This window comes from Narcine bancroftii, chromosome 7 (assembly GCF_036971445.1).
Source record: "Narcine bancroftii isolate sNarBan1 chromosome 7, sNarBan1.hap1, whole genome shotgun sequence".
Classification (NCBI taxonomy): domain Eukaryota; kingdom Metazoa; phylum Chordata; class Chondrichthyes; order Torpediniformes; family Narcinidae; genus Narcine; species Narcine bancroftii.
The window spans coordinates 157,341,693-157,357,951 of record NC_091475.1 but is presented as its reverse complement, the minus strand read 5'-3'; the positions used below and the strand labels follow the sequence as shown (position 1 = coordinate 157,357,951).

The 16,259-nt window shown below is 43.0% G+C and overlaps 1 protein-coding gene and 1 long non-coding RNA gene across 2 annotated transcripts; both read right to left on the bottom strand.

Moving 5' to 3' along the window:
- Positions 1–887: 887 nt before the first annotated feature.
- On the bottom strand, positions 888–3,468 carry LOC138740044 (protein FAM181B). The gene has a single exon (XM_069892485.1). The coding sequence runs from the start codon at positions 3,313–3,315 to the stop codon at positions 2,290–2,292; it is 1,026 nt and encodes a 341-aa protein (XP_069748586.1). The 5' UTR covers positions 3,316–3,468; the 3' UTR covers positions 888–2,289.
- A 7,026-nt stretch (positions 3,469–10,494) lies between these two features.
- On the bottom strand, positions 10,495–15,430 carry LOC138740042 (uncharacterized). The gene is made up of 3 exons (XR_011342631.1): positions 15,309–15,430; positions 14,565–14,586; positions 10,495–10,572 (listed from the first exon to the last, which is right to left on the bottom strand). It is a non-coding gene; the product is annotated as an uncharacterized lncRNA (long non-coding RNA).
- Between the last annotated feature and the right edge of the window lie 829 nt (positions 15,431–16,259).

Below are 16,259 nucleotides of genomic sequence, written 5' to 3'. Positions count from 1 at the left end.
CCTTCAAATCACGTGGTTTCGTCTCCATGCGCTACAAGCATGCGCTGTTGTTTTCATTGCTGCTTTTGTCAAATTTTCTGGTGTTTTAGCTACAATATTGTGGTAATTAGGATTTGTGAACCTATATCAATAACTTTTTGGAGAATATTACAATAAAGTTTAATATTAAAATCAACATAATTTTGATATAGTTCTTAAAAAATTTATTTTGAATTCTATTGTTTTCTTACCGAATTTTCACTTTAACCACATGAAACTATGTAAATGTAAATACATTTAGGCTGTGCGTATGATATTGTAATTTAAAGGTGTAATTTTAATTTTGCTGGTTGTTTACCTCATTACATTGTGATATTACAGGAATTACAATTTACCAATAATATTAGTACAAAAAATAAAGGATTCTGTATGGTCTGGTACCCGGTTGCGGGGGGGGGGGGGAAGAAGAGTGACGCCACGAGTTACCGCACTGGGTGACACCACTGATCAATCACTGTTGATACATTTTGGAATCCCTGCTACATCATATTAATCTTAAAGAGTTCCAGAGGAAAATGAAACCTGGAATTTTGAATTCTGCATGTTTCAAATCGCATTGCGGCCCTCACGTCTGGGAAGTCCTGCCATTCTATCGGAAGGCATTGAGCAAACTGCATTTGCCATCTCAAAGGGGGAGTCGATAAAAAGTCAACTAGAATTGAATTCTTCAACCTAATTTTATGAATAACGTTCTGACAAACATCTGATCGCTGACAAAAATAGGGCAACTTCTTTCCTTGAATGTTGTCAAAAGCTGTAATTTCCCATTGAATAAAGTTGGTATTTGATTGATTGATGTATATATAAAACAGCATATAATATGGAAACATTTCAATTAATAGCCACTTTCCCTTTAATAATTTTCCTTAGTGAAGAAATTTAAATGATGATAATAAATAACATTATAAATGAGACAACAGTAAACTTGTGAACAGTGATCGGTACCAAAGCCATTAATAAATCTTAATGTGACAAAATAAAGGATGGTAATGCAATTAGCCTTGCTCAGCTAAAAGGGTAGAACAGATTTTCAGAGCAGTTATCGCATTTCAATGGGCACGTATTTAACAGCTAAGCCGTTTCCCATCAAGTGTGGTTTCTTCGCTTTAAGGTTGGTTGCTAATGCAGAAAAAGCCATGAAAAAGGTGGGAAACACCTTTGCTGCTTCCTGTGGCCTTGAGTTGCCTTCCACCCCCACCCACCAGCCCACGGTAAAAAAAAATTATAAGCTTCAAACCCGACGCGGTGTGTTGGGAAAATAAAGACCAGCTTTATTTTGTCCGTTGACCTTTCTCTCGAGAGATAGCTGCAACTGGTACCTTTCTCGAAGTAACTCACAGATCAAGTGGCTTCTTAACAGACAGGACAATAAACCCCAAAGCACAGCAGGTACTTGGAGAAGATGAATATCCTGGAGAACAATTCTTGACAGAGTTGTTTGTCTCTTTGGGAACTGAACAAAGGTAACATTGGCGAACTAATATTGTTGTCAGCAGGGTGTCAGGAATATAGATTTATAAAACGAAAACCAAGAAATGGGCCAAATATGAACGGTGAATGCGAACACTCAACACCATAATCCCTCCTACCATAAATAACTCATCTAGAAATGTCTATTCGTTCCAAAACTAAATGGTTCAACGTGTCTTAGTGCCCTTAACAAAATTTCGACATACCCCTGTATTTAGCCCCCCATTGTTTTGGTATATGCGTTCAAATTTGTATCATTTCAGACCGATGTTAAGTATAATATTCTTTTGTTTGCGTCCTGATAAAAGCGGGACTTGTCGTCCGTTGTCACCCACAGAACGGTTTGCTCAATCGATGCAGATTTACTCAAATCCTTCCATCCACAAAGTGCAATTGCATCGAGACGGCGTTTGAAGGGAAGGAAGCGCCCATCTTAGAAAGGATCGCGTCTGCTGGAGTTCGTGGAACGTGGGCAGTTGAAATGACCCGTTGTGCACAAGGTTGGGACACACTCATGGCGAGCTCGATTCCATTTCGTGCTCGTTTTCTTGAACTAGCCGAACACCGAATAGTCATGGAGCATCGCGCTTGACCTGAAAGAAATTAAAGAAACAGGAGACTTCCAATCGTGGGTGCATTCGGTGCAAGATGCGCGTGTTCCCCTCGTAAAGTGTCCGAACCCCGCCGCGACCCACTCCGTGGGCATGCGGCACTTGAGCATGAAGTACAAAAGGACCCTCTTCACCTGCACAAATCCGAAGTCGGGTTTCAAAAAGCGAATTAAAGGCCCGGGAAGGCTTGTCTGCCGCAATTAAATCCTGGACTGTACTCGTAAGAGACTTGTGGCAGTGAACACTCAGGGAAAAACGGCGAGAAGGCAGCTAAAGTCCCGGGAGGCTCGTCCATGGGCGAAGCGTTTGTGGGCTGGCTGCTGGGGTACAACGGGGTGAGCCCGCCCGCTGTCCTGGCGCTTTCTGGGGCGGACAGGTTCCATCCCGCGGGAGGGCTCTTCTTCGACGGGTTGCACTGGAGCCAAGGATCGGGGAAGTGGGAGAAACTCTCGCTGCCGCGGTACGAGTCGGGGGCTCCCAGCTCGTAGCTCCCCTGCTGCGGGATCCGCACCGGGAACGGTTCCGCACTTGAGATCATGTTGCTGTAATCCGGCCCGAGCAGCTCGAAGAACTCGGCCGCCTCGGGATTCCCCCTCTCCAGGTCTTTCAGGGACATGCCGGAGGTGGAGGTGATTTTAACATTGGCCGGCTCCGTGAAGAAGGACGGCGGCAAGTTGCGGTTCCTCAGCGGCACCTTCTTGCTGCTGCCGCCCGCGGCTGAGCGTTGCAGATCCCGCACCGAGTCGAAGAGTGCCGCCAGCGACTTGCTCTGAAGGCTCGACTGCGACCCGTCCTTCTTGGGCGGCGGCTTGCACTGGAAATGGCCGGTGGCGGCGGATGGCGTGGAGGATGGGGGAGAAGCCTGCTTCTTGCTCCCTGCTTCTTGCCCCGTTCCGGGACCACTGCCGCTCACGGAGATCATCCCCGTGCACCGCTTAATTTGCTTCTGCAAATACTTTCTGTGGTTGACTTTCCGCTTCGATTTCACCGGCTTGTCCAAAGCCAGTTTGATGTTGCTGGAGGCCGAGTCTATAAAATTGAGTAGGGCGTTGGTGGTTTCCTTCAGCTCCCCGGCATTCTCCATCTCTCCCAGGAGGGCTCCGTTGTAAGCACTTTCCAGCTCATATTCCATTGAAGAGCTGGGGAAACAGAAATGGATGAAGTGAGGGTTCATGATGGCAGCCTGCACAGCCATCTCCCGTCCTCCTGGCTCGAGGGTCAACAGTAGGCAGTGCCGACTCGCTCTCCAAGTGCCTACAAACTTTTCCTGCACATCTCCAAACCAACGTTTCAGAAGTCCTTGGCTCTGAGCGAACACAGTAAACGGGGACGTGGGGCTGAGAGGAAGGAAATCCTGGCAAACGAGTGAGATCTAGGGCTTAAATCCAGCCCGGCAGTTCCCGAAAAGTTGCTCCAAATAAATTGGGCAATACATCATCCCATCGCTTTGCCTGCAGCCCGCCTCTCAACAAGCTCCACCCCTCCGCCATCTCCTTGTGAATAGCGGTTTAATGAATGTGCTTCGCTCTCGACTCGGACTGGAAAGAAGATCCGTTTCCCGTCAGTGAGTCAAAGGCGACTCAGGGGCTATTATAGAGCTGTGAATTCATTAAATCGGACAGCTAAAGGAGGTTGGACACGGTTTGGAGAAACACTTTATCACTACAGTGTGAAATTTAGAAAAAGTAGACATTTAAACCCCTAAAGTCGATATTTACACATTTCATTTTGCTTGTTTTTTAACCCCGGATTTGCACACGTCACGTTTCCTATATTTTGAAGATAGACCACTTAAGAAGATTCAGTGTTATTTCTCCAACAGGACCTGTCCTTGGTACATTTATATTTCTCATCAACATACTATCTTTCTACCACATTATGGGGAAATACAGCGTTAGCTTCCCCATCGACGCAGTGAACCCCAATTATCCCTCACCAGCACCTCCCTCTCCACGATCTCTTGGTTCTCTGACATTCCAATGCTGCATTAAGAGAAATGTCCTCCACTGCACACTCGACGGACTAAAACGTGTCCTCGGTCCTCCACACACTCTATTCCCTGGTCACCCACTGCATCCCAACAGATAGCGAAGACCGTGCCAGACGATTGACAACTTAACCCCCCCCCCCCCCAAAAAAATCTCCACGCCACAGATGCTATTAATAGTAGCTATTCCTACCTAGGTATGCCTCCGCTTCTCTACCGTTGCGAGGGTCCTCCAGGTCCTCGTTATCTCCAGATGGTTCCAATGCTCTCAGTTGAGAGTAATCCCAAACGCTGTTTTTATTTTAACTGGCTCTCCATGTTTACTGATCAATGATGGAACTAGGTAAGTGATGCCCAGCTGGTTTTAAATTCTGGCCCTATTCGTACTGTAGTTATACAGCATGAACAGGCCCGTTCGCCTCATCTCCTTCATATCGACTTAATTGACGTTTGGGACTAGTATCGTTTGTCTGTATTTGGTCCACATCCTTCTAATCGATACATCTATCCAAATATCAATTGAAATTTGTAATTGTACCTGGTTTTATAACCTTCTAACAGCTCATTCCTAAGTGGAAAACGATACTCATCAAAGCCCCTCTTAAATCTTCCTGCTCTTACCTTAAATGTAAGCCATCTAGTTTTACCATGAGGGGAGGGGGGACACACCTATAAACATACACTTTATCCACGCCCCTCGTGATTTTATAAACCTCTTCAAGGTCACCGTTCAGCCTCCAACGTTCCAGGGAAATCAGCCGCAATCTGTCCAGCCTCGCCCTTCAACTCCGGCAAAATCCTCATGAATCTCCAGCAGCCCTTCCAATGTTGCAAATTCCTACTAGCGGGGACGCTGTCTCTAGTTCCGGGTCCCCTGGCCTAAAACTTTCTATCTACCGCCCTCAACCTCTCCGCAGTTAAAAATATATATTTAAACTATCTCTCGGTTACCTGTGCCAATATTTATTTCTAATACCCCGTGTCAATTTATGTGGATAATATTTCTGACAAATGCCGTGAAATTCTCGATATGGCGATTTTATGTGCGGATTGTTGTTTATTTCCAGGAATTTACGCATAGATGTTATTTCACGTTTACACATTGGAGGTACCAAACACTGGGTCGGTGGGTCAATGAAAAACAATTATAATACCATTGGTTTGAAACTTCATTTCAGTCAACAAAAACGTCCTGTATTTCAAATTGCTGGAAGAAATGTTCGGGTCGAGACTTTATGAAGGAACGTCAACTATCTATTTGCCTCAACAGATGCTGCCTGCCCACCGAGTTTTTTTTTTAATCCCCCCAGTAATTTGTTTTTCTTTTGCTCCAGTTTCCACCATCTGCGGTCTGTTGTGTCTTCGTTTTATAATCCAAGCGTGGCAACGAGCAATTAATCTACAAGAGTCGCACAAAACGTCAAATTCAAAGGGTAGTGCGATCTAGAGAAAGCCGAACTATTTTCTTTCATGTTTAGGGCCGCTTTAACTGAATATTAGCAATGCTGAGAATGCAACGATGCCGCCAAATTGTTCCGTCGCCTCTCCCCGCAAGAAAAACCCAGTGGGTACTCGCAGCATCAGGTGTTTGTCGTGCATGGTTTAAGTGGAGCAGGTGCCACTGCTCATTGGAACCCTCTCGCCTTATTTCTGTCTACCTGGCCTTTTTGGTTGATTTCTTCGCTACGGACGCAAATACACATTCCCATATCAGTGGGAATTTTTCCCAGCTTGACAAGTATTATGGTTAGCCTTTGACGTACAGCCGTAAGGGTCTAAATAGAGTCTATTCTTCCCTCGCCTGAAAGGACGCTTTGTGCCAAGGATTCATTAAAACTCACCACACAGCTCCGTAAATGGTGCTAAATAATGAACAGTCGATTTAACTGAAAAAGCTTCTGGAGCTATTAAATTAAAGGAAAAATACAGCTCGGGCTCAATATGCCACAAGAAAATTTGACCTTAAGATGCTTCAATTTAATTTAACAGCAAATAGCGCTAAACCAAGAGAGATCATCATGTAAAAGTTGGAATCTGTTGGACTTAAGCACAGTAGTGTAATTCTGATCATTTTAATGCCCATTTCCTGTGCTGTTTAATGATAACGCTGGGTGAAATCCTGTAAAAATGATCTAATAGCCGATGGGTATGACAAGACCAGTAAATGCTTTGCATCGAGTGATGACATTATGTAAACAGCTCTATACATTGGATAAAGCGGCAATTTGTTTTTCCCAAGGGCCTGGGTATCCTTGCCAGTACATGGCAAGGTGATGCACTGAATCATTCACTGTGGAAGAAAGTGGAGCATTTAAAGGGAAACAGCAAACCAGCATAAACTCCCTTTATCATGTAAATAGTAGTGAGAAAAAAGGACAGTGAAACTGATAGCACTGATCTAATTATCTCAGCCCAATACAGCAAAGCTAGTGAAAGAGACCCAGAGAAAGGCTGACCTTCGAGCACAAAAACTGCGGGAAAACAATAAGAACCTTAGCAACAGTATAAAACGCGCTGCTTTTCCCTCCACAAAGGACGAGTTTATGAGCGCTTTAAGTTCGCTTTTGTGTGCACGGTTTTTAGAATGTTATTTATCGTGACGAACTGACACGAATCTCAAATATGATATTCACTTAAAATCAATTAATTTACAATATGAATTGTTATCAAATGAAACGCCACGGTTTAAAATCGTTGACATATGTAAATTTGGATTGTCAGGGGTTTTGTCTTCCGATTGGTGACTGTGACAGCAGTAAATAAATATTGTTTTTTCCATCAGGGACAGATGCAATGGATACTTTTTCGTGAACACAGTCAATGTTTCGAATATTGTCTTGCCCGCAGAATAAATAAATCTTTCTTCTGTTTCAGAGAATGTGCAAAACACGTCTTTGCTGCTTGTTCGCCTCTTCCCATCAATCCGGCTCTAGTTAAAATGACATCATCCGCAAAATAGCTGACATTTTGGCTGCTCTGAATTCAAAGTGCACTCTCTATTGTGCTGAAGGGCCAGAGGTGACTGACACTTACAGACAACTGCCAAATGCTACAGGAGGCATCAAGTTGTTTTCCAATTCAGAGAAGAGCGCTTTTAAGCAACTGGGGACATCATGTAAGGACAGAGGGGTCTTTTATAGTTATCCTCAGGTACACGATTTAAACCTCCTCCTCCTTTCTCGGTATCAAATTGTCTTCTCGCCAACCGCCCCTCCACCTCATCGTCTCACCTTCTCATGCAGGTTGCTGTGCACTCCCGATCACGGGAATAGGACAGGGTTAGATCAAGAATGAGTGGGGCGGATGTCCGTGAACTTGTAAAGTATGGCCTAAAAAAGCCAAGAAATTAAAGTTATGGCCCGATTGTTTAAAGTTAAGAATAAGGTTGTGAATTCAGCGAAGAGTTCAGCCGGTCAAGTGCAAGGGCTGTGCTGAGAAGGGAAACGAGAAGGTTGTCAGATGCATTCAGAGAGTAACATTGAACGAGTGGTGAACCGAGTAAACATCGACTTGAAAGCTGAATTCCGTGACAGGAATGTTCGATGGTTTAAACTATCCCATGTGGTCAAAATCTCAACGCTGGAGAAACTCAGCAGGTCCAACAGTGATACAGAACCAACGTTTCGGACTTGAGCACTTCATCAAGGATATCGTGCCTTGCGGATATCAGAACTATACACGTTGTAAAGGTTCACCTTCGGTACTCGGATATGAACGGACCGAAAATTACTCGGGTCAGACCAGGGTCAGCTCGGCGGGAGGGCACAGCATTTGCAAGGTTCAGACGAGCAATTTGGGGCCAATGTCTGGCGCCCACGAGGTCAGCCAAGCCCAGGTGTGGCCGAGTGGATGACCGACTCTCCCGACGGCTCTCTGGACCTGGCCAAACATTTTGTTTTTAATGGGACTGCTGGGTGGGGGTTTCAGGCCGCCCATCTGCGTGAAGATCTGTCGGAGAAACACAACTTGCATCCGCGGGAACATCAGCTCCTGGCTTCATTGTAATGATCGACTGTTTGAAAAGGACACGGGAACACTGCCAGAAAGTAGAGAAGCTGCCGCAAGGAGCTTAAGTTATTGGGACTCGACTTCTGAAACAGTTCCTTGAAAATAAGCAACGCCCCTGCAGAAATAAATCAACTAATAATCGAACCGCGACCTCACAGCGACAGATCCGAATTCAGTCCTCACCTCGCTCGGTTCCTTTCGGAGCGTCCTAGTAGATTGCATGAACTTATTAGGATTAGGGATAGTCAACATGGCTTTGCACTGGGAAAGTCATGTCCTATGAACTTGATTGAGTTTTTCAGGCAGTTACAAAGATAACTGACCACTGATGATTGGCCCTGTAGTATGTAGGTGAAGGGCAGAATCTGGAGAGAGGGGGTTGATGGAAGTGGCAGGGAATTTTTTAAAAATGGGATGAATGTAGATATGTGGTTGATGGTACGTGTAATTCAGCGCGACAAGTGCTGTTTCTCATTGACTCCGTGGCATTAAGTGATTAGATCCAAAGGAACCAATCCAAACTTGTATTTCTGCGAGAAAGTATGACAAGGTTTGGGAAATTGGATCTGGAGAGATCGTGTGGTGAGATCTAGCCAAAAAAAAGAAAATATATATATATATATATGTAAGGTGTAGCAAGATGAAATTGGACAGGACCCTTCAGAAGTGTAAATAAATAAATTAAACAGGATTAAAGTGGGCCATGAATTTTCCTTGGTGCATAGGATTAAGGAAAACTGTAAGGCATTTTACACATGCATTAAAAACAAGAGAAAATCTAGGGAGAGGATAGGGCCACTCAAGGTCAAAGGAAATAATTCATGCATGGAATCACAGGAAGCGACTGAGATACCAAATGAGGACCAAACCAATATCCACCAAGGAGACGCGCGTGTACAATAATGAGATTATGGAGGGCCATCAAGAGCATGGTGATGTCAAGGAGGAGGAACAGTTTGGCCTTTGGACGAAAATTTAAGATAAATGTCCCCAAGATCTACTTGGATCTATCTCATGTTATTGAGGGAGACGAGAGGAAAGACGATTAGAGTTCTTTGACAGAAATCTTTTGCTTCAGGCAAAGTTCCAAAGGACAGGACACTAGCCAATGGTGTCCCGTTGTTGAAGATGAGCAATAGAGCCTTACATCAGTGTAGGGACATTATTAGAGTAGCTTCTTAGGATAGAATTTACTTACATCTTGAAAGGCATGAACTTATTAGGATTAGGGATAGTCAACATGGCTTTGCACTGGGCAAGTCATGTCCTATGAACTTGATTGAGTTTTTCAGGCAGTTACAAAGATAATTGATGAGGTTAGGACATATGGACTTTAGTAAAGCATACAACAAGGTCCCTCATGGTAGGCTGATCCAGAAGATTAAAGCACATGTGATCCATGGAGATTTGCAAAATTGGATTCAAAATTGGTTTGGCCATCAAAGGTGATCCATTGATTTACAAAGTTTCAGTGCTTTGAATATTTGTCATCAATTATCAAGCTCAATGTGATGTAAGTGAAACCCTTGTTTCATTCACCTTCTATCACATCATAGCAGGAGCCCAAGTTCTACATTCTATTATCTTAGAGAAGAATAATACAGCATACAGGCACCGCATCCCATATTCCAGTATGGGCTATGACAATGCACTATTCACTTATATGTTAATAGAATTATAAGCCACTTTCAGGTGGCCACAATACCCGACTGTAAAGCAGCCTATTGTACACCTGAAAGTGGAGAATCCGGCCAGGAGGTTTACCTACCTAACCCTTCTCGTGTAGGTATAATATCCTGCTCCAAGAATCCCCCGTTGCACCTGAAAGCAGCTCAGGCAAAGCTGCTAGCAGCTTTCAGGTGCATAGCAGCGGGCAGCCTGTTGACAGTCAGCTGGAGACCCGCTGACAGCCACCCTCTCCGCTGCGGACACCTTCCCTCCCCGCTGCTTGACAGTCCCCCAGGCTATGGGGCTGGGGCGGTGGACAGGGAACTACAGGGATGGAGCGACTAGCAGGGGACTATGGGGCTTACGCACGCACATAAAATCCTGCTAAATGTAAAAGCTGAGTGCTTTTGATAAGTCAGGATTCTTGGGGATGGCCGCCCCAGTCCCATACTCCCCCACTGGCTGCCCAGCCACGTACTCCCCAGCCGGACTCCCCAGCCCCATACTCCCCCACCAGCTGCCCCAGCCCCATACTCCCCCACCAACTGCCCAACCCCATACTCCCCCGCCAGCTGCCCCAGCCCTGAAGTCCCTCATAAATGTTTGGGACATTTGGCTTCACAAAAGATGTTTCTGAGTACTCAGGTATGTTTAATTGCTAAATTGGTGCAGATATAAGAAATCTAGGTTTGCTTATAAGCTTTTGATCACCTTTGGAGTTTGTAGTTGCCATTTTTCAACATGAGGACCAGAGTTGTGCCAATGAAAGTCAAGGAAGCCATTATAGGGCTGAAAAACAAGAATAAACAGTAAGAGACAACACCCAAACCTTATGATTACAACAATCAACAGTTTAGATTAGAACATCATTAAGAAGAAAGAACATACTGGTGAGCCAAATAATCGCAAAGGGACTGGTCAAGGAAGACCTCCACTGCTGAAGACAGAATTCATATCATAAAGAAGAAAAATCATAAAAATGACTGCTGTCTGCAGAAGACTTCATGAACAGAAATATAATGGCTACGCTGCAAAATGCAAACCATGGCAAAGGTGGTCTGGTTTGGATCTTGGGCAGTTCCTTTATGCCTCCACACTTTGCTTTGCACACAGGTTAATCTTGGTCTCATCTGTCCTCAAGACCATTTTCCAGCATTCTGCAGACTCTTTTAAATACTTCTTGGCAAACTATAATCTGACCATCCTGCTTCTGTGGCTAATTAGTGGTTTGCATCTTGTATTGAGGCCTCTGTATTTCTGTCCTTGATGTCTTCTGCAGACAGTAGACCAGTAATTTTCAACTTTTTCTTTCCACCCACATACCACCTTAAGCAATCCCTTACTAATCATAGAGCACCTATGGCATAGGGAATACTTAAAATGATATGTGAGTGGAAAGAAAAAGTTTGAAAACTACTGTTTTAATCATACCTAATTGACTCATTATGTGCATGGTTTCATAACTCCAAAGGAAATGGCAAATTACAATTTTTCTCAAGCAAAATATATCAGTAACAATTGGGTCCAGAGCAGTGATTCTCAACCTTTCCTTCTCATTCACATACCACCTTAAGCAATCCCTTACTAACCACAAAGCACCGATGGCATAGGGATTACTTAAAGTGGGATGTGAGTGGAAAGAATAAGGTTAAGAACCGCTTCAGTGGTCCACATCTGCCACCTGAAGAGTGTTTCTGATCTGTCAGACATAACATTTGGGGATTTTTCTTCATTATGATCCAAATTCTTCCGTCATCAGCAGTGGAGGTCTTCCTTGGAATACCAGTACGCTTTCTCTTCTTAATGATGTTGATTATGTTCATTCTAAGGTATGGGCAATGTCTTTAACTATTTTAGTCTTGAATTTAAGCCTCATAATGGCTTCTTTGACTTTCATTGGCACAACTCTGATCCTCATGTTGAAAAATAGCAACTCCAGAATTGAAAGGTGATCAACACCTTAGAATCAAGCTTAGCTCTCTTTTACCTGCAGTGATGAAGCAACTAAACACACCTGAGTAATCACAAACATCTGTGAAGCCAAATATTCCAAACATTATGGTGCCCTGAAATGGGAGGACTATCTATAAAAAGTGCCGTAATTTCTACATGGTCAAACAAAAATAAATTTGAATAAAATCTGGAATGTGCACTTTAATTACATGTGAATTGTTTGATTATAAATTTAAAACTGTGGAGCATAGGGGCAAATAAAGGAAGAAAGTATCTTTGTCCCAAACATGAAGGAGGGCCCTGTGTATGACATTGAACTCATTTTCATCTATTGCAAAATGTTCTGACCAATTTAGAGTGGTGATCTTTCTCTTAAAGCACTTGTCTTGGGGTGCACAAAAGATTGATAAACTTTTGCCACGAATTCCTTGGCAGTTTGATGCTGAAAAGATGAAGACTTATATGGTGAACTGATGGATTGCTTCTCTCTATTGCTGCCTTGAAGCAATGCTACCTCTGAAGTGCATCAGATTCTCTAATGCAGCCATTTTCAATGGGGGCTCTACTGCCCAGCACATTTAAGTAAAATCCTTGTTTCTTTTCACCTCATGTAACATAAATATTTTTAATATTCTTTTTATGTAATCGTTAGAAGTATGGAAGAAATCAAATCTTGACTGCTTCACGGGGGTGGGGGCCTATGAACTTTGAGCAGAGTCTGGGAGTTGGGTGGAGGGGGGGGTGGGGGGATCTATAGCCATTAAGGAAAAGAGTTTTAGTTAGTATTGATTAAAGAGTTTGGGACCTCATGGAGCTAAGGAATTACTTATATCTGTAACTGATGGACATCCAAATAACCCTGAGGTGTTGACCAAGATGTTTCAGAGTCTAAATGACCTTAACCTTTCCAGAAATCACCGTAACTGAAGTGCTTTACTCATTGCCTCCACATTGAGCTGACTGGCTGTTCTGATCTCTCACGAAGAAAGGAAGTTCAACAGTTTTTTAAGCAGCTGCCACTTGCTCCTGGTGATGTAATTATGTTGAAATCTTGTTGGAAGTCTTCCACCACAGTGAATGCCTCTCAATATTAGAGATATTTAAACAACTATGAACATTTATGTAAATAAAATTTGCTTACAAAATTGCAGGTCCAGAATTGACACTGAATCTCAGATCTCAGGTCCCAGCAGGGATCACAAATGGTGATTCCTCACCAAGATGCTGCCTCATGCACCCATAATGAGCTTGTCAACTTCAACCACTTTTCAGCCAACTTCCACTCCAATCTCAAACTTGCCTGGTCCATCTTCAACAACACTCTCCTCTTCTTGGATCGCTCTGCCTCCATCTCAGGAGATAAGCTTTCCAACGACATATATTACAAACCCTCTAATTCCCACAACTACCTTGACTACACTTCCTCACACCCTGTCCCCTGCAAGGATTCTATCTGTTTCTCTCAATTTCTCCATCTCCACCGCATCTGTTTCCAAGATGAGGTCTTTCAGTCCCGATCTTTTGAAATGTCTGCATTCCACAAATGTGACTTCCCTTCCACCACCATCAACTCAGCCTTCAACCGCATCTCCTCCACTTCCTGCTCATCTGCTCTGACCCCCTCTGCCCCCAGATGCAACAAACATAGAATCCCCCTTTATACTCACCTACCACCACACCAGCTCCTGTATTCAACACATTATCCCCTGGAATTTCTGGAACATAACAGGATCCCACTACCAGACACATAGTCCCCTCTCCTCCCCTCTCTGCCTTCCATAGGGACCACTCCCTCCATGATTCCCTCGTGAACTCATCCCTCCCCAACAACCTTCACCCTCACCCCAGCACCTACCCCTGTGGCTGCAGGAGATGCCACGCCTCCTCTCTCACCATGATATGGGGCCCTAAACTGGCCTTTCAAGTGAAGCAACACCTCACGTGTAGCTGAAGGACTGATTTACTGCATCTGGTGCCCCCTTTGTGGCCTTCTTTACATCAGAGAGACTGGGTGCAGATTGGGAGATCGCTTTGCTGAGCACCTTCACTTCATCTGCAATAGTAATAGAGACGTCCTAGTAGCTAACCATTTCATTTCTGTGCCATACTCCCATCTCACTTATCTGTCCATGGCCTTATGTACAAGACCCCTGCAAATTGGAGAAACATTACCTGATTTTCCATCTGAGCATTTTCTGGCCAGATGGCATTAATATTGACTTTGCCGGTTTCTGCTTATGGGCTCTCCTCTTCCACCTCCACCTTCCCTTGCCCTTTCCAGTTCTCCTCCTCCCTTCCCCCTCCCTTCACGCAGCTATCCATCCTCCCTTTGATCACTGCTGTTCCCTCCCTCCCTTCTCCACCTATCACTTCCTGCCTTTGCAACCACACCTCATCCCCCTATTCTTTTGCTCAGACACCTGCTGACATTTTTCCATACCTTGATGAAGAGCTCAAGTCGGAAATGTCAGTTATGTATTTTTATCTTTGCTATATAAAGGACACTGCTTGACCTGCTGAGTTTCTCCAACTTTGTGCTTTCAGTTTAACTATGGTGTCTGCAGATTTTTGTGTTTTATATAATGTTAGTGAATCCTAGAGAGCCTAAGGTCTGATGTTGGACTCCATTTGCAGTTCAGAAAATGGGTGTGGTAAGAGAGGTAGCAACATCTGTCACCCAGTAAGCCTTGAATGTATGATTGCTCAAGTTGAAAACTGAGGCATATTGATATTTGGACAGTAAATGCTAGGATTTTGATGAAACCAGACAATTCTGGCAAATCTCTTTGAGTTAGCCAACCATCTTCCTCCAGTAGTACACAACTTACTGACATTGCAGGTTGTCTTCTCCTGTAGGAGAAAAGCAATGATGAATAACTGCAGTGAATGAACAGCAGGACCTAAAGTCACAAGCAATCAAAATTCTTCAACTCAATCATAAAACAACAGAAATATTTAAAATACTAAGCAATCCAGGCAGCATTCCTGGAAAGAGTAACAAACTTAATTTTCATTTTCACTCTCCGAGTTCTATTCTGCTGAGTACTTCCAATATTTTCTGTTATATTTCACACCCCAGTATCTGCGATACTTTGCTTTGGATGGTAATGATTGGTTTACAAAATTAAGAACTTGGGTTGTCAGACTACAGCACATATTATGAAATGTAGAACACTGATTGAAAGTGATGTCAGGGAAATATTCTGGGAGAAGGAAATGATCATGTAAAACATGTAAAGGCAATGTTTGAATGTTTGAACATGGCTGTCAAGAACACCCAGAGCAAATTTTAGAACGTTAACTGTATGAAACAATGTTACCATACCCAGAATACCTAATCCAGTCATTAAACTTTTTACACTACACAAGGACGTCTTTGGCATAAAGGATCATTACTTCCTTGATATTCCCAAAAGGTGTACCCTCTGCTCTCTGATTTGTGTTGGTAACATTTATGTATTATGCATAAAGATGCTTGTCTTTTTGACTTTAACAGTTTAGTCCCTCATGTAGCAACTTTATCATAATTACATGTAGCTCTTTAATGTGTAAAATTATATATTAGCACTAACCTGGTCTACTGGATTCAACCTCACAATATCTCTATGTTTATCTGTCTCCTGCTGGAATGACTCCCATCTATTTGCTACCATGGTAGCTTAAGAATTCGAGTCACAGTTAACCTCGCTGTTTTCATTTCTATTGTACAAGAAGAATACAATCCCATTCATTACCAGAGCAATAATTTGGAAGCAAATACAGTATACCAAAATCAAAATTATGCCTTTTTGACAGCAAGGTTTACACTAAAGGAATTCCAACATAGTTTGTCTGGTTCTCTTAGTTTTAGTGTTCATTCCTGGTGCATTAGAAGCATACGGCATTGATTGTTTAGCATTTAGAGTTATTCTTAGCCTCGTCATATTGATTTCAAGCATCTAAATGCTTCAGGGTTGTTGTATTGAACAGCATGCATACAGAGAATTTCCAACAGTCTATTACATGAAGCCAGAGATCATGGCAAAAGCACTTTGTTTATCATCAGCCATTCAATGTTAATCCAATTAAAATTCAGACAAAACTTGTCATCCCTGCAATTGCAGTATTTGGTCTGTCGCCTGTTAGATGCCCAATTTGTTCACTCTGAACAGAAGCTAATATCATACCTTGTGATGTCTGCACAACTAATCCTATATTTCTCCTTGACAAAGATTATGCTAAACCAATTTCTTTCTGCGATTCCTTCAGTTATCCTCAGCTTCTGTTTCTATTTGGTACTCATTTATTTTGAATGTTTGTGCAACCTGTATACATAATAATAAAGTTAATCTTGATCTTGATGTTCATTTTTCAAAATTTAATATTTGCATTATCCTTTCATTGGAATGCAAGCTAACTAAATGTTTCAAAGTTGTTCTTATAAAATAGACACTATTTTTTATTTTATTCTTGTCAGTAAATTGTAAGCATAGCAATAACAACAAATTACATCTTACAATAATTTTAAATAAGCAAAATTTCCC